At 43.7% G+C, this 22,594-nt stretch overlaps 1 protein-coding gene across 2 annotated transcripts in view; it reads right to left on the reverse strand.

The window, feature by feature from the left end:
- The window catches only part of garem1 (GRB2 associated regulator of MAPK1 subtype 1), a 103,173-nt gene that overhangs the window by 52,371 nt on the left and 28,208 nt on the right, over window positions 1-22,594 (reverse strand). For both annotated transcript variants that reach the window (XM_033019672.1, XM_033019673.1), the window contains exon 2: window positions 9,772-9,912. In XM_033019672.1, coding sequence (XP_032875563.1) covers window positions 9,772-9,912 — 141 coding nt within the window. The remainder of the gene's footprint in view (window positions 1-9,771; window positions 9,913-22,594) is intronic.

The following is a 22,594-nucleotide window of genomic DNA, read 5'->3' on the forward strand; positions in this document are numbered from 1 at the left end:
TACCGCTGCACCACAGAGAGCATACTAACGTATGGCATCTCTGTGTGGTATCTCAGCTGCACGGAGGCGGAGAGGAGAGCTCTTCAGCGCGTCGTCAACAGAGCGCAGAGGATCATCGGGACAGAGCTACCAGCCTTGGAGGGCATCTACCACACGCGGTGCCTCAGGAAGGCCCTCAGCATCCATAAGGACTCATCACACCCCTGCCACGGTCTGTTTCAACTACTTCCCTCCGGCAGACGTTACAAGGCCTTCTACGCCCGAACCTCCAGACTCAGGAACAGTTTCATCCCAAGAGCTATAGCGGCTCTGAACCGGCCCTAATGAGTGCCCCCCCACCCACCCCCTTTGGACAGTCTCCCTCAGATGGTCACGTCAATCAATTCAGCTTGTTTATTTATGTATTGTATTTATTTACCTTTCCTGGACATCAGTGGAGCTGCACACTAAATCTCGTTGCACTGACGTGCAATGACAATAAAAGATATATTATTATTATTATTATTAAGGGCCTGTCCAACTGCGGCGACCTAATTGGCGAGTTTAGGAGAGTTTGAAAAAAAAATGTCATGTTGAAGACCTCCTTCGACTATGTAGAAGATCTCCTTCGACCTCCTTCGACTATGTTGAAGACTGTCTTCGAGAAAATTGGACATCGAATAGTGGAGAGTGAAGAGGACCTCCTTTGATCTCCTTCTTCCTCCCTTCGACTATGTTAAAGACTATCTACGACCACCTTCGACTACCCTCGATTACCTACAAATAACATGCCGACCTACTACGACCTACCTACGAGTAAAAAAAGTATCGATTTTTTCCATGGCGACCTTTTTTTAGTCGCGGGCATTTTTCAACGTTGTAAAATACGCCGCGACCTAGCTGAGGCCTCGAGTATGCAGGGACTACTCTCGAGCATGAAGGAGAGTTACAAAGACCTCCTAGGACCTCGTGTCGACCATGCTGCGAGTATGAGTCGAGGGCAAACTCGTCTGAACTCGCGGACCAGGTCGACACAGAGGGACAGCCCCTTTAAACTGTGACCCCTGGTTCTGGACTCCCCCAACATCGGGAAAATGTTTCCTGCATCTTGCCTGTCCAAACCTTTAAGAATTTTATATGTTTCTGTAAGATCCCATCTCATCCTTCTAAATTCCAGTGAATACAAGCCCAGTCGACCCATTCTTTCATCATATGTCAGTCCCGCCTTCCCGGGAATTAACCCTGGTGAACCTATGCTGCAGTCCCTCAATAGCAAGAATGTCCTTCCTCAAATTAAGAGTCCAAAACTGCACACAATATTCCAGGTGCAGTCTCACCAAGGCACTGTGTAACTGTAGTAGGATCTCCTTGCTCCAATACTCAAATCCTCTCACAATGAAGGCCAACATGCCATTAGCTTTCTCCACTGCCTGCTGTACATGCATGCTTACTTTCAGTGGCTAATGTACAAGCACACCCAGGTCTCGTTGCACCTCCCCTTTTCCTGATCTGCTGAAGAAGGATCTTGACCCGAAACGTCACCCATTCCTTCTCTCCAGAGATGCTGCCTGTCCCACTGAGTTACTCCAGCTTTTTGTGTCTTTGGTTTAAGCCAGCATCTCCAGTTCCTTCCTACACCAGATCCAGATAATAATCTGTCTTCCTGTTCTTGCCACCAAAGTGGATAGCCTCACATTTATCCACATTATACTGCATCTGCCATGCATCTGCCCACTCACCCAACTTATCCAGGTTACCCTGCAGCTTCATAGCATCCTCATCGGAGCTCACACTGTCACCCAGCTTTGTGTCATCTGCAAACTTGGAGATGTTACATTTAATTCCCTTGTTTAAATCGTCAATATATATTGTAAATAACTGGGGTCCCAGCAACGAGCCTTGCGGCACCCCCACTAACCACTGCCTGCCATTCTGAAAAGGAACCATTAAATCCTACTCTTTGCTTCCTGTCTGTCAACCAGTTCTCTGTCCATGTCAATATCACCCCCAATACCACGTGCTCTAATTTTGCACACTGATCTCTTGTGTGGGACCTTGTCAATGGCTTTTTGAAGGAGTTTCATCTCTGGCTTGTGTCCAACCAGTTGCCTATCAAAAACCCCTCTGATCTATATCCACCTATCTCTCGCCAAGGCTTTGTCCTGCCTCTCCTCTCATCCAGCTTTCTTCCCACCCCACCATAATCAGTCTGAAGAAGGATCCTGACAAAACAATGCCTATCCATGTTCTCGAGAGATGTTGCCTGACCCACTGAGTTACTCCAGCACTTTGTGCCTTTCTTTTGTTAATACTTGTCTTGGCTGCATTAAAAGAAATCCAGGCCCATGAAATGTAAAGTGCTTCATGTTCCAGAACATGCATCATTTATTTAATAAACTCAAAAATACCAAAAGTGCTTTTCTGGAAGTAAATCCACATTCTCATGATCACATGGCTCAGAAACATCCAGCTATCTAAAAAAGATGACTTCCTGGATGAGGTTTATTCAAATTATAGATATGTTTTTCCCTCAACAGGGTCTTTTTAAGCCTCTTAAAAGTCTGCTATGTTCATCCAGCCAGAGTGCTCCAACAAGCCCAAATATGTCACATTCCTTCTCAGAGAACAATCCAAAAATTGTCTTTGTATTTGTCAGTCTTTCCCATTTAATATAGTTTTAAAAAAGTTAAATGAAGGCTAGTTCTTTTCTAGAGCCGTCCGTTATACCCACTCCACAATACAGCCCTGCCATTTTCTTTCCCCACTTCAATTGCTGAATGCAAAAGGAGGTCAAAAGGAGACTAGATTGCCAGAAATATTTTCTTAGGCTCAACGGTGACTTTCTTTTCCCTCAGTTCTGAGGAGGCTGATGAGGACAATGTAGGACGAGCAGACTTTGCCACACATAGGCAGAGATGATGTTTCGTGGTGCAAGTGATTGGGTAGTTCAGTAAGTAAAGTTGTCCATTCATCATTTATATTAGATTTCCTTGTGCTGACAAATAGACTCAAAATTCTCATTGTCATTTTGAGTAATCAGGTTGGAATGTTACTAATTCTCAAAGAAGCTTTGAAGGCAGCCTTTATTTGAATTGTCTATCCACTAGATTGATAGGGGGTTTTTGGCTTGGGGATGTTAAAGGGCCTGTCCCACTGTACGAGGTAAATCAAGAGTTCTCCCGAGTTTCCCCTGATTCGAACTCGGAGAATTACGGTATTAACCGTTCGTAGCTACTCGGGGGCTCTCGTGGACATTTTTCACAGTGCTGAAAACACTTCACGAGTTACCGCTTTTCCCGAGTACCTGCCGTTAGCATTACGAGCCGCTACGTGACATCCACGAGCTCCGACGTAGCCGCTACGTACATTCTACATACTTACCACAATTTTGATTTGTTTTTAAACACGGGAGAGCTCTTGATTTACCTCGTACAGTGGGACAGGCCCTTAAGTACATGCCCATTCTTTAGTGTGCTTCAATGAAAGAGACAATCGTGACTTTAAACTTGGACTATGAATAGGCATATTGACATCATCATGAAAGAATTCTTACAGTTCTACAAGACATTGGTGAGACCACATTTGGAGTAGCATGTTCAGTTTTTGGTCACCTTGTTATGGGAAAGAGGTTATTAAACTGGAAAGGGTGTAGAAAAGATTCACGAGAATGTTGCCAGGACTCAAGGACCTGTGCTGTAGGGTGAGGTTGAGCAGGCTAGGACTCCATTCCTTGGGAGCGCATGAGGATGAGGGGTGATCTTATAGAGGCGTATAAGAATGAGAGGAATAGGTAGGGTAAATACACAGTTTATTACCCTGAGTAAAGGAATCTAGAACCAGAGGACATAGGTTTAAGGTGAGAGGGGAAAAAAACCTGAACCTGAAAAGCAACTTTTTTTTTGAAAAACCCAAATGATGGTGTGTTTAAGGAACGAGCTGCCAGACAAGTCTGTTGAGGCAGGTACTAACACAATGTTTAAAAAACAGTTGCATAGGTACATGGATAGGAAAAAGATAGGACGTTAATTCTAAGCCACCTTTCTCCTGACAAAATTCTTGAACATTGTCTGGCCAAAATGAGCACCATTTCATTGGACAAAGTGCACAACCTCATAGCAACACTCTTGATCCAGGCATAGGTACTTGTCTATGTTATATCCCAGCAAAAGAGCGCAAGTATATCTTCACCATTGCAGCTACTGGTGACCACTGAACTGATCGTCAAAATCTGATGTTATTGCCATCAGCCTCCAATGGCCTCAGTAGAAATATTACTTCACAAAAATTTACGTTGAGGAACACCTCTCCTCAGACAGTGCCTCAGTCAACTCCAACCAACAAGCTGCAAAGAATCACGGTATTTGTATTCCACCAAACTGAAAATACTTGTAAAAACTCATGAAAAACACCTGAAAACTATGGAAAATTGAACTGACATAAAATCAAAAGACAGCAGGGAACAGAGTTTTATCAAACTTCACTTTTTGCAAAATTTGCATGGTCCTGCAAAAGCAGTTTTGAGATATTATGTTGCTCTTTATCACCTAAACCACTCATTTTATTAAGCATAATCCTGCCATTAAAACAGGCATCCCCAAAAGAATAACTTCAGTACAGGTGCACAACCTTTTATCCGAAGATCCAAATAACGAAAACCTCCGAATAGCGGCCATTTTTTCGGTCCTTGAAGAAAGGTCCTTGAAAACGTTCACCGAGGGCGGCCCGCAGAGGTGACAGCGGAACCTCCGGTCGGTCCTCGAAGAAAGGGGAACTAAATCCCCATTCATAAAAGAGAAGATGAGGGTATATTGTGCGGGAGGGTTAATAATTGACAATATGCTGCTGCCTGCCCGCTGAGTTAAAAAGTTCCCACGGTAGACTCACGATACACAATGCAGATTGTCGCTCCCTTCAGTTTCACCCCACCTACGCCCCTCTGCTTCCCGGCCATGTGTGTGACCCCTTCCCTCCCCTCTCCAGCTCCCCGCCCATTGCACCGGCGCGGGGGCTTTGCACTGTCTTCACGTCGGCGATTGCAGCAGGACCGTGCCAGTCACCGGAGACGTCAGGACCAAATGGACACCGACCACCAGGCCCACCGCAAGCACGGAGATCCCAGAGACCCACAGCCAACAGCAGCCCAGCCCAGCTCCACTCCAACTACAGAGGAACCTGGGTTGCGGATGACGGGGCGCAGCTCGGGGCGTCGTAGGGGCCCATCGGGGAGCGGCCACTCAAAGCCACGCCGGGCGATGTAGGGCCCTGCCCCGGGTCTTGATGTTGGAGCCCCCGGTGGGCGCTAGCAAGTCCGCGGCAATTTACAGCCGTGCCCGGCGTTGTAAGGCCCCCCTCCAGGTCACTCTCAACCCGGGCGGGAGAAGTCGCCGCTGCCGGTGCCCCGCAAAGCAGTCTCCCACCGGGGACCCGCGAGCTCCCGGTGTCACCATCCACCGGAGTCGGGTCGCAGCAGCTCGCCCCCGCAGCTCTCCACGCTCCGAAGCTGGCTAGCTCCACGGAGGTAGGTCTGTAGGTCCACAGGCTCCACAGCTCTCACCGCCGCCCAGGCCCACTGCAAGCACGGAGATCCCAGAGACCCGCAGCCAGCAGCAACTCCAGCCCAGCCCCGCCCCAACTCCAGAGGAACACGTAGGGGCAGAAGCTGATGGTGTGCAAGGTACGTCTTGTTCTTGGGGTGGCGGATGAGGGGGCGCAGCTCGGGCTGTGGGCAAACTGCCACTTGTCGCCGTAGCGGCCCATCGGGGAGCGGATTCCTCTGGAGTTGGAGGGGGAGGGGGGTATTGTGATGTTTGATCGCCCCCTGCTATCCCAGGGACAGGGAGACACAGCGGTTTTTAGACTGGTGGGCAATCACTTCCAAAGTTCTGTCCACACAGTCAGTACACCTCTCCTACACTGCATTTCATATAAACATTTATTCTGCAAGAAGAAACGACATTGAAGACTCAAACCCGCGATCGAGTAACTGCCAGGATCAAGGCGCAAACTCGCGACCATGCGGATATGAGCCGAGCACTCTACCACTGAGCCAGCCATTAAAATCTACGCTAAAAAATTTCCATTCCGAAGTCCGACAAATTCTGAATTACGAAAAGTGTCTGGTCCCAAGGCTTTCGGATAAAAGGTTGTGCACCTGTACTAACATACAGAATTAGATGAAATTGTTACGATATGAACACTATTAACTTCTTGAAAACATGATAAAAGTGAGAGCATTATGCTAAACAGTGAGCTTGTAATTAAATATAATGTGTTACAGATGATACGATAAAACTTACATCAAGCCTCTAATTTCAGCTACGGCACCTGCAAATTTTGAACAAAAGGGGAATCATTTCCTAACAGTGATGAAACCCTATCACAATGCATTAGTTTTCAATCATTTTGTGAAAAGCTAAGCTATTCACATATTTCAGCTCTAGGGAAAGTAGTGAGAGCACCAATTCATGAATACTTATTGATGCTTTGCAAAGAGAGTTGGTTCATCAGCTTTCTTAAATGTCAAATTGTGTTGAAGCCTCATAAAGTAACTAAAGCTATTAGACAATAGACAATAAGTGCAGGAACAGGCCATCGAGCCAGCACCGCGATTCACTGTGATCACGGCTGATCATCCACAATCAGTACCCCGTTCCAGCCTTCTCCCCATATACCCTGACTCCACTATCTTTAAGAGCTCTATCTAACTCTCCCTGGAAAGCATCCAGAGAATTGGCCTTCACTGCCTTCTGAGGCAGATAATTCCACAGATTCACAACTCCCTGGGTGAAAAAGTTTTTCCTCATCTCCTCAATGGCCTACCCCTTATTCTTAAACTGTGGCCCCTGGTTCTGGACTTCCCCAACATCGGGAACATGTTTCCTGCCTCTAGCGTGTCCAATCCTTTAATAATCTTATATGTTTCAATAAGATCACCTCTCATCCTTCTAAATTCCAGTGTATACAAGCCCAGTCGCTCCATTCTTTCAACATATGACAGTCCTCTCATCCCGGGAATTAATCTTGTGAACATATGTTGCACTCCCTCAATAGCATGAATGTCCTTCCACAAATTTGGAGACCGAAACTGCACACAATACTCCAGATGTGGTCTCACTAGGGCCCTGTACAACTGCAGAAGGACCTTTTTGCTCCTATACTCAACTCCTCTTGTTATGAAAGCCAACATGCCATTAGGTTTTTCCACTTCCTGCTGCACCTGCATGCTTACCTTCAGTGACTGATGAACAAGGACCCCCAAATCTCGTCGTACTTCCCCTTTTCCTAACTTGACATCATTCAGATAATAATCTGCCTTCCTATTCTTGTCACCAAAGTGGATAACCGCACATTTATCCACATTAAACTGCATCTGCCATGCATCTGCCCACTCACCCAAACTGTCCTAGTCATCCTGCATCCTCATAGAAACATAGAAAATAGGTGCAGGAGTAGGCCATTCGGCCCTTCGAGCCTGCACCGCCATTCAATATGATCATGGCTGATCATCCAACTCAGTATCCTGTACCTGCCTTCTCTCTATACCCCCTGATCCCTTTAGCCACAAGGGCCACATCTAACTCCGTCTTAAATATAGCCAATGAACTGGCCTCAACTACCTTCTGTGGCAGAGAATTCCAGAGATTCACCACTCTCTGTGTGAAAAATGTTTTTCTCATCTCGGTCCTAAAAGATTTCCCCCTTATCCTTAAACTGTGACCCCTTGTTCTGGACTTCCCCAACATCGGGAACAATCTTCCTGCATCTAGCCTGTCCAACCCCTTAAGAATTTTGTAAATTTCTATAAGATCCCCCCCTCAATCTTCTAAATTCTGGCGAGTACAAGCCGAGCCTATCCAGTCTTTCTTCATATGAAAGTCCTGACATCCCAGGAATCAGTCTGGTGAACCTTCACTGTACTCTCTCTATGGCAAGAATGTCTTTCCTCAGATTAGGAGACCAAAACTGTACGCAATACTCCAGGTGTGGTCTCACCAAGACCCTGTACAACTGCAGTAGAACCTCCCTGCTCCTATACTCAAATCCTTTTGCTATGAATGCTAACATACCATTCGCTTCCTTCACTCATAGCATCCTCCTCACAGTTCACACTACCACACAGCTTTGTCATCTGCAAATCTGCTTATGTTACTTTTTATCCCTTCATCTAAATCATTAATGTATATTGAAAATAGCCATTGTCCCAGCACCGAGCCTTGGGGTATCCCACTAGTCACTGCCTGCCATTCTGAAAGGGACCCGTTAATCTCTACTCTTTGTTTCCTGCAGGGATTAACAGGTCCCTTTCAGAAAGGCAGGCAGTGATTAGTGAGACCACAGCTATTTTCAATATACATTAATGATTTAGATGAAGGGATTAAAAGTAACATTAATCAACATCCTTTTCTATTGTGGGGGGGATCCACAAATACAAGCTGCGACAATAGTATGACAAGTTTTTTTCACCACAAGCATATTCTGTGAAATGATTTGCTGCACCAGCACAGACCTAACTCACATGTAAAAACAACTGTGGGTAAAATGAAATGCCACATTGCTGCAATAGGAATTTTGTTTTGAATTTAATTTCATGTACAGTATAAGAAGATGCAGCAATACAGATTGAAGTAACATGAAATACTTGATGCCGCAAAAGGATGCTTAGCAGTAATGTTTCTCATTCTGAATAACAACAATAACCTTTTAAAGAAAATAGTTGTGAACGTATTCATAGCAGCTACATTTTGGGCACTAAAGTCATGGATGGAAAATTATTAAATGTGCATCTTTTGACACTGTTTACAGCATGGTGATAACAAGCATTTATCAGGTCCATCACTATTGTTTAGAAAATTAAATCAGTTGAAGTTGGGTAATCAAATATAGCCAACTCCACCGTCTATTTAATCTGCCTGGGGAAGGGGTGGGTGGGATAGGGCAGAGACTTGCCAGGTGAAGGCAAAATGTGATTAAACCAGAGAGGGTACAGAAAGGATTCACAACAATGCTGTCTGGACTGGAGGACTTTAGTGAATGATTTAATGAAAGAATCATTGACTAGGACTGTTTATTCGGGAGCAAAGGAGGCTGTGGGGTGACAATAGAGGTTTACAAAATTATAAAAAGGTGTATCGACAAGGTAGATAGTCAGTCTTTTTCTCAAGGTAGGGGAGTCTAAAACTATGGGTCAGATTTAAAGTAAGAGGATCTATGGGGCAAGTTTTTCCACAGATAATGGTGGGTATACAGAATGAACTGCAAGAGGTGATGGATTCAGGTATAATCAAAACATTTTTAAAAAAAACTACATGGACAGGTACATGGATAAGAAAGGCTTAGAATGATTTGGGCCAAATGCAGACAAATAGGATGATCGTACATAGGCATCCCTTTAATCATGGCTGAATTGATCTGAAGGGTTTGTTTCCATGCTGTGTAACTTTTTGAATCTACTCTCACAATGTTTAATGTATTTAAATGAGCACCTGAAAGGCCATAGTTTAGATGGCAATGGGTCAAGTGCCAGGAAAATGCTATTTGTATAGATAAGTACTTCATGGCCCAGATGAGCAGGATTGCCAGAGCTTTCATATAGGTCAGAAGGTGCCTGCTAGGCTTGTGGGTTGCATATTAAGCTTTGTTGCTGTGTTTTTCAGAATCTCCAGTTTTTTTTCTCCACACGCAATCCAGCCTACCTCCATCCCACCATTTACTTTATCGAGACTTTATGGTGCCTTGGGAAAGCAGCAACATAGATCAAGGAACACTCAAACTCCAGTTATTTTCATGTCTTACCTCCATAATGAACAGGAATCTCTATTTTTGGCCCAATCACATAATGACCCTCTTCCAAGCTATGGGCTGTAATTGTAGTCCACTGTCGACAGGAATGAAGCAACACCAAATCAGTTTCACGAATCCCTTCCACTGTTTCCCCTGCAAAAAATAATATTTACTTTTGATCAACAAAGGCGGCAGACAAAATGACTGACATGTTAAATTTAGCAGGACAGCTTAAATAATATGACATCATATGTATGTTTACTCACACTGATTACACACACTTAAATACAGTAAACTGCCTAGTAATTCAAATTAAACAAAATTGAAAACTTAGGACAGAATCAGTCACTTGGTCAAACCTGGAGCAAGTTTATGATGACACCACATTTGGTCAGTGTGGTTGCTTAAGTTTACAATAGGATCTACCTCATTTGGGAAAGTGAGCAAAGGAATGGCAGATAGAATTCAACCCAGAAAAGTGTACAGTGATGTAATTTGGTATTTAAACCAGGGCAGGCTACAAACAGTGAAATGACAGGTCCCTGGGGAGTGTGTCGAACAGATACATCTAGAGGTACAAATACATAGTTTCCTGACAGTGCCACACAGGTAGTCAAGGTTGCATAGATACATAGAAAATAAATGCAGGAGTAGGCCATTCAGCCCTTCGAGCCGGCACCGCCATTCAATGTGATCATGGCTGATCATCCACAATTAGGACCCCGTTCCTGCCATCTCCCCATATCCCTCGATTCCGCTAATCCCAAGAGCTCCATCTAACTCTCTTTTGAATGCATCCAGTGAATCGGCCTCCACTGCCTTCTGAGACAGAGAATTCCACTAAATTCACAACTCCCTGTGTGAAAATGTTTTTCCTCATCTCAGTTCTAAATTGCCTACCCCTTGTACTGTAGCCCCTGGTTCTGGACTCCCCCAACATGGGAACATGTTTCCTGCATCTAGCATGTCCAATCCCTTAATAATTATATATGTTTCCAGAAGATATCCTCTCATCCTTCTAAATTCCAATGCATACAACCCCAGTCGTTCCATTCTTTCATCATATGACAGTCCCGCCATCCTGGGGATTAATCTTGTGAACCTGTCCTGCACTCCCTCAATAGCAAGAATGTTCTTCCTCAAATTAGGAGGTCAATACTCCAGGTGTGGTCTCACCAGGGCCCTGTGCAACTGCAGAAGGACCTCTTTGCTCCCATACTCAAATCCTCTCATTATGAAGGCCAACATGCCATTAGCTCTCTTCCCTGCTTGCTGTACCTGCAAGCTTACATTCAGTGACTGATGTACAAGGACACCCAGGTCTCGTTGCACTTCCCCTTTTCCTAATCTGACACCATTTAAATATTAATCTGCCTTCTTGTTCTTGCCACCAAAGAGGATAACCTCATATTTATCCACATTATACTCCATCTGCCATGCTCTGCCCACTCACCCAACCCATCCAAGTCACCCTACATCCTCATAGTATCCTCTTCACAGTTCACACTGCCACCCAGTGTGTCATCTGCAAATTTGCTAATGTTACTTTTAATTCCATCTAAATCATTAATATATATTGTGAATAGCTGCGGTCCCAGCACCAAGCCTTGCGGCACCACACTAGTCACAACCTGCCATTCTGAAAGGGAACAGTTAATTCCTACTTCTATTTCCTGTCTGCCAACCAATTTGCTACCCATGTCAATAACCTACCCCCAATACCATGTGTTCTAATTTTGCTCACTAATCGCCTGTATGGGATGTTATCAAAGGCTTTCTGAAAGTCCAGATACAATGCATCCACTGGCTCTCCCTTATCCATTTTACTTGTTGCATCCTCAAAAAATGCCAGAAGATTAGTCAAGCATGATTACCCCATCGTAAATCCATGCTGACTTGGACCAATCCTGTTACTGCTATCCAAATGCGCCATTACATTTTTAATAATTGACTCCAGCATCTTCCCCACCACCGATGTTAGGCTAACTGGTCTATAATTCCCTGCTCTCTCTCCCACCTTTCTTAAAAAGTGGGATAACATTAGCTATCCTCCAATCCACCGGAACTGATCCAGAATCTATAGAACATTGGAAAATAATCACCAATGCGTACACGGTTTCTAGTGCTACCTCGAGTACCCTAGGATGCAGACCATCAGGCCCTGGGGATTTATCAGCCTTCAGTCCCATCAGTCCACCCAACACCATTTCCTGACTAATGTGAATTTATTTTAGTTCCTCCGTCACCCTAGATCCTCTGTCCCCTCGTACATCTGGGAGATTGTTCTGTCTTCCTTAGTGAAGACCGAAACAAAGTACCTGTTCAACAAGTCTGCCGTTTCCTTGTTCCTCAAAATAAATTCACCTGTTTCTGTCTTCAAGGGACCCACATTTGTCTTAACTAATCTTTTCCTTTTCACATACCTAAAGAAGCTTTTACTATCCTCCTTTATATTCTTGGCCAGCTTACCTTCGTACTTCATCTTTTCTCCTCTTATTGCCTTTTTAGTTACCTTCTGTTGTTTTTTAAACGTTTCCCAATCCTCTGGCTTCCTGCTCATCTTTGCTATGTTATACGTCTTCTCTTTTCGATTTATAGTCTTGGACTTTACTTGTTAGCCACGGTTGCCTCTTACTCCCCTTAGAATCTCTCCTCTTTGGAATGAAATGATCTTGCATTTTCTTGATTATTCTCAGAAATTCCTGCCATTGCTGTTCCACTGTGATCACTGCCAGGGTCCCTTTCCAGTCAACTTGGCCAGCTCCTCCTTCATGCCTCCATTGTTCCCTTTGTTCAACTGCAATACTGACACTTCTGATTTTAATATTTCCCTCTCAAATTGCAGATTAAAACTTATCATATTATGCTCACCACCTCCTAATGGTTCATTTACCTTGAGTTCCCTTATCTAATCCGGTTCATTGCACAACACTAAATCCAGAATTGCCTTCTCCCAGGTAGGCTCCAGTACAAGCTGCTCTAAAAATCCATCTTGGAGGCACTCCACAAACTCCATTTCTTGGGGTCCAGTACCAACCTGATTTTTTCCCAGTCCACCTGCATATTGAAATTTCCCATAACCACAGTGGCAGTACATTTGTTACATGCCAATTTTAACTCCTGATGTAACTTGCTGCACCCTATATCCAGGCTACTGTTTGGAGGCCTGTAGATAACTCCCATTGGTGTCTTTTCGCCCTTACAATTTCTCAGTTCTATCCACAATTACTTTGCATCTTCTGATTCTGTCACCCCTCACAAAGGTTTCATTCCTACCAACAGAGCCACCCCACCCCCACATCTGTCTTTTCGATAGGGCGTATAACCCTGAATATTCAGTTCCCAGCTCCGATCCTCTTGCAGACATGTTTCTGTAATTCCCACAACATCATACGTACCAATCGCTAACTGAGCCCCAAGTTCATCCACTTTATTTCTTATACTTCATGTATTCATATATAACACTTTTAATTCGGTATTCACCTCCCCTCTCACACCGATTCCTATTTCACCAGACCTTATTCTCTTATCCCTTCTTGAACTTTCCGTCCCATAAATTCGGGTATCTTTCGTAACTTTACCTGTACTCTCTTTCCCTTTAACTCCATCCTTATACTTCCAATTTGTCGACCTCTCCCCCCCGCTCTTTAGTTTAATATATGGCATGTTTGCCTTCAGTGAACAGGAACTGAGGGCAAAAGATAGCATATCATGTTACAGCCATACAAGATGTTGGTGAGACTCTACCTCAACTATCGTGTGACATTCTGGTCATCATACTATAGGAAGAATGTGATTAAGCTAGAGGGTGCAGAGAAAAAATAAAAATCGCAAGGATGTGGATCGCAGGAGGGATTTGGTCGGGTTTGGCATCTTTCCCTGGAATGGAGGAGACTGAGGGGTAACCTTAGAGAGGATTACAGGGTAGGGGAGTATCAAACTAAATAGTATAAGTTTAAGATGAGAGGGGAAAGATTGAAAGGGGACCCAAGGGGCAAATTGTTGACACAGAGCATCATGGGTATGTGGAACAATATGCAAAAGAAGTGGTACCAGCAAATACAATTATAATTTTTGGGCAGGTTCACGAATACAAAATGTTTTGTGGGATATGACGTAAATGCTAGCAAATGGGACAGTTCAGGAAAGTCCCCTGGTTGGCAAAGAGAAGTTGGGCCTGTTTCCATGCTTTGTGATACCAAAACTCCATAACTTTAAAGTTCTGCTTAAATTTCTCCATAAATGCATTCTTCTATTCCTCTACACAACTCTCATGATAATTAGTTTCACATTCTTAACACTCTTAGGCGAAACCTCTATTGTGAATTGTATATTGATTAGAATTTACATAATCCAGACTTCTTGAATTGTGCGTCTTCAAATTCAGAGCCTATTATTTATTTTATGTTCTTACAGAATGGAACCAATACCAGTTAAATTAGTTCCTCAGTTATATAAAAAAAAAAGCCCTAGTAAGCCGCATGCCAGATTCAACGTCTTGCATATTCTGAAGCTGGAAATTTCATTATGCCCACTAGGATTCAGGAATCACCATTTAAAGATTTCTCAGTTTCAGCACTTATGAATATACAGGTGCACAACCTTTTATCCGAAAGCCTTGGGACCAGACACTTGTCGGATTTCGGAATTTTTCGGATTTCCGAATGGAAGATTTTTAGCGTAGATTAGGTAGGTAGCGCGGGCGGCTTGAAAAGTCTGGAGCGGCTGCCTCCTCCCCGGAGACCGGGGAATCATTGCATAAATGTTAGTCAGTTAGTTTGGAGGGATTTTATGTGGTGGGGGGGGGGGGGGAAGGGGGAAACTTTAATTCTTAGTCCCCTACCTGGTCGGAGAGGCGGGGAGCGGGCAATGCCTTACCGGGTCGCCGTGCAGTAAGCTACGGAGTGCTGTGGCCGCCGACTCCCAACATCGCGGAGCTGGGGGCTGCGGGCGTCCGGCCGCGGTTGGAGCTCCGACCCCGGCAACTCTACCCCTGGCTGCGCGGCGCTCCAAATCCAGCGTGGCCCGCGGCCGGACGCCCGCAGCCCCAGCGCCGCGATGTTGGGAGTCGGCGGCGTCGCAGCGCTGGGATACCAGCGGGGGGCGGGCAATGCCTTACCAGGTCGCCGTGCGGTAAGCTCCGGAGCGCTGTGGCCGCCGACACACAACATGTCGGCGGCCACAGCGGTGCTGGGGCTGCGGGCGTCCGGCCGTGGGCCGCGCTGGATTTGGAGCGCCGCGCAGCCAGGGGTAGAGTTGCCGGGGTCGGAGCTATAACCGGCGCCGCCCGCGGCCGGACGCCCGCAGCCCCAGCTGGGAGTCGGCGGCCACAGTGCTCCGGTGCTTACTGCACGGCGACCCGGTAAGGCATTGACCGCTCCCCGCCCCTCCGACCAGGTAGGGGACTAAGAATTAAAGTTTCCCCCTTCACATAAAAGCCCTCCAAACTAACTGACTAACATTTAAGCAATGATTTACAGATGTTTAAGTGTCTCCCCGGTCTCCGGGGTGGAGGCAGCCGCTACAGTAGTACAGACCTGGGTTGACCGTGGGTCGTTTCGGGTCAAGTTTGGCGCCAAACGCGAGCTTTGGTGTGCAGACGACATCCTGGAAAAAATGGCCGGTTTTCGGAGTTTTTCGGTATCCGGAACTCCGGATAAAAGGTTGTGCACCTGTACCTTTAAAAGGATACAAACCCTCCATTGTAACAATTTCTAAATATACTACCTGCACTGTACACAACTTTACAGCCTTGAGTTCAGAAATTTGAGGGGCGATCCAATTAAGGCACGGAATTAGCAAAACAGACCGAAACATTTCCTCACGTAGGGATTTCCAGCAGCAGCAGCAGCAGGAACTTGTTCATTCAGCCATGAAGTCGGGAAGTTCTTGGTCACCCAAAGTGTAAAATAAAATTGGAACCTATCTCCAAATGGTTGTGGATATACACTCACATGAGGTTTCCAATTCTATGATTTACAGCAGTTTTATTATTTGGCAAGGGATTCCAGGACAACAGATCAAAAAGGTGCTAGAAAGAGGTTGTGATACATATCCACTATATAATTAAATGCTCAATTAGCTTAATGGTCCCTGTTCCTTAGACTCAATTTGCATAATTTGTATTTATAATTTACATATATTTGTATAAATTTATGCTGTAATGCAATTAACTGTTTAGGAAAATGTCTGATTAATGTAGCTCTTATTAGTGATAATGAATAGCACAGTACAGTTCGCCCATAATGCGTTTCACCCAGCCTTTTCGCTTCACAGAAGCGCTTTCCAAGAATTCATCCTTTTATAAATCAAGGAGTAGCTACTTTATAAAATTAAGCTAATTATTTCCACCGTTCAAAATTCAGGCACAATGAGGGCTATTGAATTATCCACCATTTGAAATGCAAGAACGAGAAAAAAGTTGCAAGATAATTGCAAGCTCACAATATTAATGATGTTTATTGTAAAAAAAAGATCTTTTATTTTCCCTATGTCTTCATAAAAAAGGACATTCATTAGGACATTGCCTACACTGTGCAAGTAATATTTTGACAGAAAAGTATTTAGGATATGCTGGGGATATGAAAGGTCAAGAGTGTTTTATTGTCATGTGTCCCATATAAAACAATGACATTCTTATTTAAAAGTGTTTTAAAGTGAAGTCCCTTATACCTTTGGAAATTATCATGTATTTTGAAACTGCATTGATATCATGTATTTTGAAACTGCATTGATAGCTATCTATCTATCTATTTATCCATCTTATCATATCATATCTATAATCTATATACTTTTAAAACTCTGTGTGTGTGTGTGTGTGTGTGTGTGTGTGTGTGTGTGTGTGTGTGTGTGTGTGTGTGGGTGTATGTCCTTTTGCCTTTAACATTTTGCCTTTGATTCGTTACTCCGTGAAATCCAGACGCAAACACGCTGAGATTTTTACCATTTCGCTAGCAATTTTACTTTTACGTTCGCAAAACCACTTCTCATTAAATTTAGTCATTTTTCTGTACACATTTTTAACAAAATCCTTCACCCCCCCCACTCAGTCATTTTTTCGCCTCCCACTGGCCACCTTCTCATCGAGTGCCCCGCGCGACGATAACGGCTGCTGCCACCCGGCTCCCCTCCACTTCCAGAAAGGAGGGGGGTAGGGAGGAAGAGGAGGGGAGGAGGAAGAGTGGGGGTGGGATAGGGGGGAGGTGAGAGGGGTTATGGAATGAGGGAGGAAGTGACTGAGGGTAGGGGAAAGGAGAGGGAGGGAGAGATGAGGGAGGAGAGAAGGAGAGGGGAAAGAAGAGGGAGAGTGAAGAGGAGGTGGAGGGAGTGTTGGGGAGTGAGGGGAAATGAGCCACGCCTGCGCAGTTGGGGGAGGGTTGCCATGACTCGCATCACAACGGGGATCTCTGGAGTCAGCCGCGTCTGCGCAGTTGGGGGCTATGGGTCAATGGTGGAATATTGCCTTGAGGAACAGGCCCAACGGGTCCGCACCTGGTCTAATTATCTAATACAATTCTGCTGCATAACATTTAAAACATCATTGATCTAATGCCATACACAGTTACACTGGGAAAATAGGTTTAATGTAATTTAGTTTTGTGCTCAATAACATTTTTCCTGCTAATTTAAAAATTCTGTAAAAGCACGGCGTATATAAAATACCATTCCCAAAAGTAAAACATTTGCATTACAAAAGTAATGCCATTCAAAATAATTCAAATCACATTATTCCAATTAGCTACCAGCTCATGTTTAAGCACATTTCTCTTTTCAACTCAATATTAAACCTTCCACGAGAAGTCACAGGGATAAATGTTATAATATTACCATTAGATAAAAGTTCCTCATAACAGCAAGTTCTAACATGCAAACATGACTAGTTCAACTAGTATTAACCGAAGACAAACTGTAAATTTTGCATATAATCCAGGTGTGTCTAAATGCAGGGTTCAAAAAAAGTTTCTGTATTATTTTGATCAACTGTTCGGCAAAGCTACTAAATGGAAGCCAAAAAAACAGAGCTTTCTGTGTCTTCCCTTTAAAGAATTGTACCATAAAAGCATCAGATTTTTTCAGGTCAGTTACGCTACGCAGATTAAAATATTTAATTTCTTCTGTCAAAATTAAGTAGGTAGGGTAAGAAATGAATGGAGGAGATATGCTACAAGTGATATGTTAGTAATAATTGATGACACAGGTTAGTAGATATATTGGTAATGTTTTCTTGATGAAAGCAGGTTGTCAATGTCTTCACTGCCGATGAAGCACCACAATTGGAAATAATTAAGGAGATCAAAAACACCAACATCAAAAGCAAGCCAACCATCAGGATCAAAATTGAAATGCAAATATCAATTTATCAAATCCTGATTAGAATCATGCGATTTTGTACATGCTTTCAAATTTTAATCAGATAACTGATGTTACAAACGTTCTCATTAACTGTCGCAATGATGCATACATATTTCTGCAAATAAGGACCTTTGTATTAATGTAGAGCCTTTAACTTAATAAATAGCCCAATGCATTCATAGCAATGTTATCAAAGTACAAAAGTAGCAACAAAAAAGAACTCGGCCAGTCAGGATTTATCTGTTAAAACAGAAGAATGGCTGACAAAGCCAAGTCACTAGAGGAGATAGACTGAAATGTTTGCCAATTATTCCAAACTAAAAGTCTAGTTGATTGAGGGGGAAAAAACCATGCTGTAAAATGGCATAACTGGACTGGTTACAATAGCAACTGGGATATAATCTGGAGAAATATGAGATAATATATTTGGGCAGAGTAAAGAATATACAAACGTAGTAAGTCAAGAAGTCTCAAGAAACATAGGAGTCTTGGAGTGTGTCCACAGATTTCTGATGGTAATACAAGGACATGAGGTGGTTTAAGGCAGTAAATGGCACATTACCTTTACTGACCGACATAAAAGCGCAGGATGAAACATACAAAATAACTAAACTACAGATGATGGAAATCTAAATTTAAAAAAAAATTACAGATGATGGAAATCAAAATTAAAAAAAAAATAATCAGATCACGCCAGAAGAACACATGTTTAGCAGTATAGAGGAAGTAACACATCATTTCAGGTCAACAACTCTTAATTAGAACTGGGAAAGTGAGAGAACAAGTGTACTTTAAGCAGGAAGAAGGAGAGGTGGAGAGAACAGGGAACATGCCTACAAATAAGGTACAGACCAAAGTTGTCAATACGAGCATTGGAGGAAGAAGATAAACAATGGAGCAAAGAAAAACTGAAATATCCAGCTAAAACAAAAATACTGGTTAATTTGTTCAATTCTGTATTCTGGGTGCTGATGTCTCTAACTTTCCTGTCTGAAAATGAAGTAGAACATAGAACAGTACAGCACAAGAACATGCCCTTTAGCCCACAATGTCTGTGACGGACATGAAGCCAAGACTAATTCTTATCTGCCTGTGTATAATCCATATCCATATCTTTTCATTGCCTGCATATTTAAATGCCTATCCAAAAGTCTCTTAAATGCCACTATCATATCTGCCCCAACTCTCCAACCACCCTCCCCAGGTACATTCCAAGCACTCACCAGGTCTGTAAAAAACATGCCCCACACAACTCCTTTAAACTTTGCCCGTCTCACCTCAATGCTAATGGTATTTGATTTTACATCTTGGGAAAAAGATTGACCTATCTAGGTGTCTCACAATTTTACATCCAACAAGTCTCCCCTAACCTCTGGCAGTCCAGAGAAAACAATCCAAGCTAGCTAATACCCTCTAATCCAGGCATAATTCTGGTAAACCTCGTCTGCACCCTTTCTAAAGCCTCCACATCCTTCCTGCAATGAAGCAACTACAACTACTCCAAATGATGCCTAACCAAAATCCTATAAAGCCGCGGAGAGGGGGAGGGGGGAGGGGGAGGGGGAGGGGGCGGGGGAGGGGGCGGGGGGGAGGGGGAGGGGGGAAGGGCGGGGGTGAGGGGGGGGGGGAGGGGGAGGGGGGAAGGGGGGGGGGGGGGGCGGGGGGAGGGGGAGGGGGGGGGGGAGGGGAGAGGGAGAGGGAGAGGGAGAGGGAGAGGGAGAGGGAGAGGGAGAGGGAGAGGGAGAGGGAGAGGGAGAGGGAGAGGGAGAGGGAGAGGGAGAGGGAGAGGGAGAGGGAGAGGGAGAGGGAGAGAGAGAGAGAGAGGGAGAGGGAGAGGGAGAGCGAGAGAGAGAGAGAGAGAGAGAGAGAGAGAGAGAGAGAGAGAGAGAGAGAGAGAGAGAGAGAGAGAGATCATTCTGATTAAGTAGGCAGGAGGAATCTGGAAAAGATGGATACAAGTGAAAGGGGTATGACTAGCAGGTGGGTGGAGTAAGTGACAAAGGCTAGAGACGAAAAGGGGACAAAAAACGTGTCAGATAAAGAAAGAAGAGGCGTGAAATATAAAGTCAGAGGTATGGATACAAGTGGAAGGGGAGGGGATAAAAGGGAAATATGGGATTTGGGATTGAGAGATGAGTTTACGGAGGAGGGGAGAGGAGCAGGGCAAATAGGTGGGAGAATTGTGTGTGGGGTGGAGGAGACGGTGAGCAAGAGAGAGCGAAGAAGAGGGGAAATTACTGAAAAATTCTATATTCATACCGCTGGGTTGCAAACTTCACATGCGGAATAAGAGGTGCTGTTCTTCCACTTTGTTTGTGGCCTCATTCTGTCAATGGAGGAGGCCAAGGAGAGAAAGGTCAGTATGAAAATGGAAAGGGGGGCTAAAATGATCAGCAAAATGGGATAAACAGCAAGCCTTGGTGAACAGAGCGCAAGTGTTCATCAAAATACTCACATAGTTTACGTCAATGTAAAATAAGCCATATTGGGAGCACTAAATGCAGTAGAGAAGGTTGGAAGAGATGCACGTGAACTCAGTCTCACTTGGAAAGGTCGCTGGAATCCCCTGGATAGAAACGAGAGAGGTGCAGGGACAGGCATTTGTTCTCTTGTGGTTGTAGTGGAACGTGTGTGGCGAGGGAGAGAGGAAGTGTTGAGTGAACCAGGGAGTTGTGGAGAGAGTGGTTCTGCAGAAAGTGGAAAGGGATAATACGGACAAAAAATGTGACTCATGGTGGAATCGCATTGAAGGTGTGCAGAAATGTCAGAGAATGACATGTTGGAAGCGGAGGCTGATGAGATGAGAGATGACAATTTGGGAAACTTGTTCTGTCTGGTGGAGGTGTGGGGTGAGGAGGAAGAGGGAGAGAGAGGAACTGTGGTTCATTCAGTGGACACTGGTGATGTCTCTTTCCACAGCAGCGGGGGGAGGGGGGTGGGGAGTGAAATAAACCATAGGCACTGAAGAGGACATCCCAGGGAAAACAACACATGTCCGACCAACTTCTCTTTGCAGCCAGTACTCTCTAATCCAGACAACATTACGGCGATGCTCTTTTGCAGCCTCTCCAAAACCTCCATGTCATTCTTTCATTGCATGTTACTTGAATTCCCCATCTCACTTTGATGTTTCACTCTGTTCGTGATAAGGGCAGCATAAGATTGAGAAAAGACAATTAATTTTTCAACGTTATTTTACAGGAATTCACATTGTATTCAGTTTTCCCGTATGTGCACGAACAAATCAGTCCAAGAAGGTCTTTACCTTGAAACGTTAATTTTGTTTCTCTTTCCTCAACTACCAAGTATTTCAGCATTTTTTTTAAAACTTCATCTTTCCAGCAACTGCATTGTTTTAGTTCCCCAGCACCTTTTTTCTCCCCTCTTCAACCTTCACCAATTTCTCCCAGTCTGCAGAACCAGTCTGTCATTCAGTCTCTCTTTGTTTCCACCCCATCACTGAAAGATTCACTGTTCTATCCAATTCCATCCCAGGCCTTTCTCTGCAATTTAAAATATACACTTGATTTCTATGTTTTGATCAATTTGGATGAAAAGTCCTGAAACATTGACCTTTCCTCCCTCCACAGATGCTTTCTGAACTGCTGAGGATTTTCTCCATTTTGTTTTATATTCCTGCCATTAATGTATGCAATAACAAATTGTTGACATGTCAATGCAGATTAATTTCCAGCTATAAAATTAAAAAACAAATTTTTTTTTTTTTTTTAATATTTTATTTTATTAGAAGTAAGTACAGTCATATGGCACCAAAGTGCCTAATATATATTTTCATAATACATTTTATGTACAACTTCTTTTTTTTTTTTTTTTACACTGAAAAAAGATTAGAATAAGAAAAAGAAGTTAGATAGTAAAGGATAGAAAGATGTGAAATATATAGTGTGTGAAAAAAGAAAACGAGTAAATGAAAAAAGTTGAGAGAGAGAATAGAGAGAAGAAAAGAAAAAAAGAGGAGATCATTATTTATAGTCTTGACCAACCCTCGTCCAGTCCTGAAACAGTTATTTTTTACAATTGTGTTGCACCATATGATTCCAAAAAAACGACGAATGGAGACCAACTCGTTATGAATTGGTCTGATTTATCCATTAGGAGGAATCGCATTTCCTCAAGATGAGCGGTGTCCAACATACTTGCAATCCACATTTTAAGCGTTGGTATTGATGTACCCTTCCAAAATTTAAGAATTAATTTTTTTGCTATTATTAAACCATAGTTAAGGAATAGATTTTGAGATGTGTTCAATTTATTCCCATCTTCCATTACGCCAAATATAATCATTTCAGTATTAGGTTCCATTCTTGTCTTGAATAATTTTGTAAATATTTCAAAAATATCATTCCAAAATCTATAAAGTTTTATGCAGGAGACTAAGGAGTGTGTTATAGTTGCCTTTTGGGCTAGACATTTATCACAAGTGGCGGATATATTTGGATAAAATTTGTTCAATCTTGTTTTT

The sequence above is a fragment of the Amblyraja radiata genome, chromosome 4, assembly GCF_010909765.2.
Source record: "Amblyraja radiata isolate CabotCenter1 chromosome 4, sAmbRad1.1.pri, whole genome shotgun sequence".
In the NCBI taxonomy this organism is placed as follows: domain Eukaryota; kingdom Metazoa; phylum Chordata; class Chondrichthyes; order Rajiformes; family Rajidae; genus Amblyraja; species Amblyraja radiata.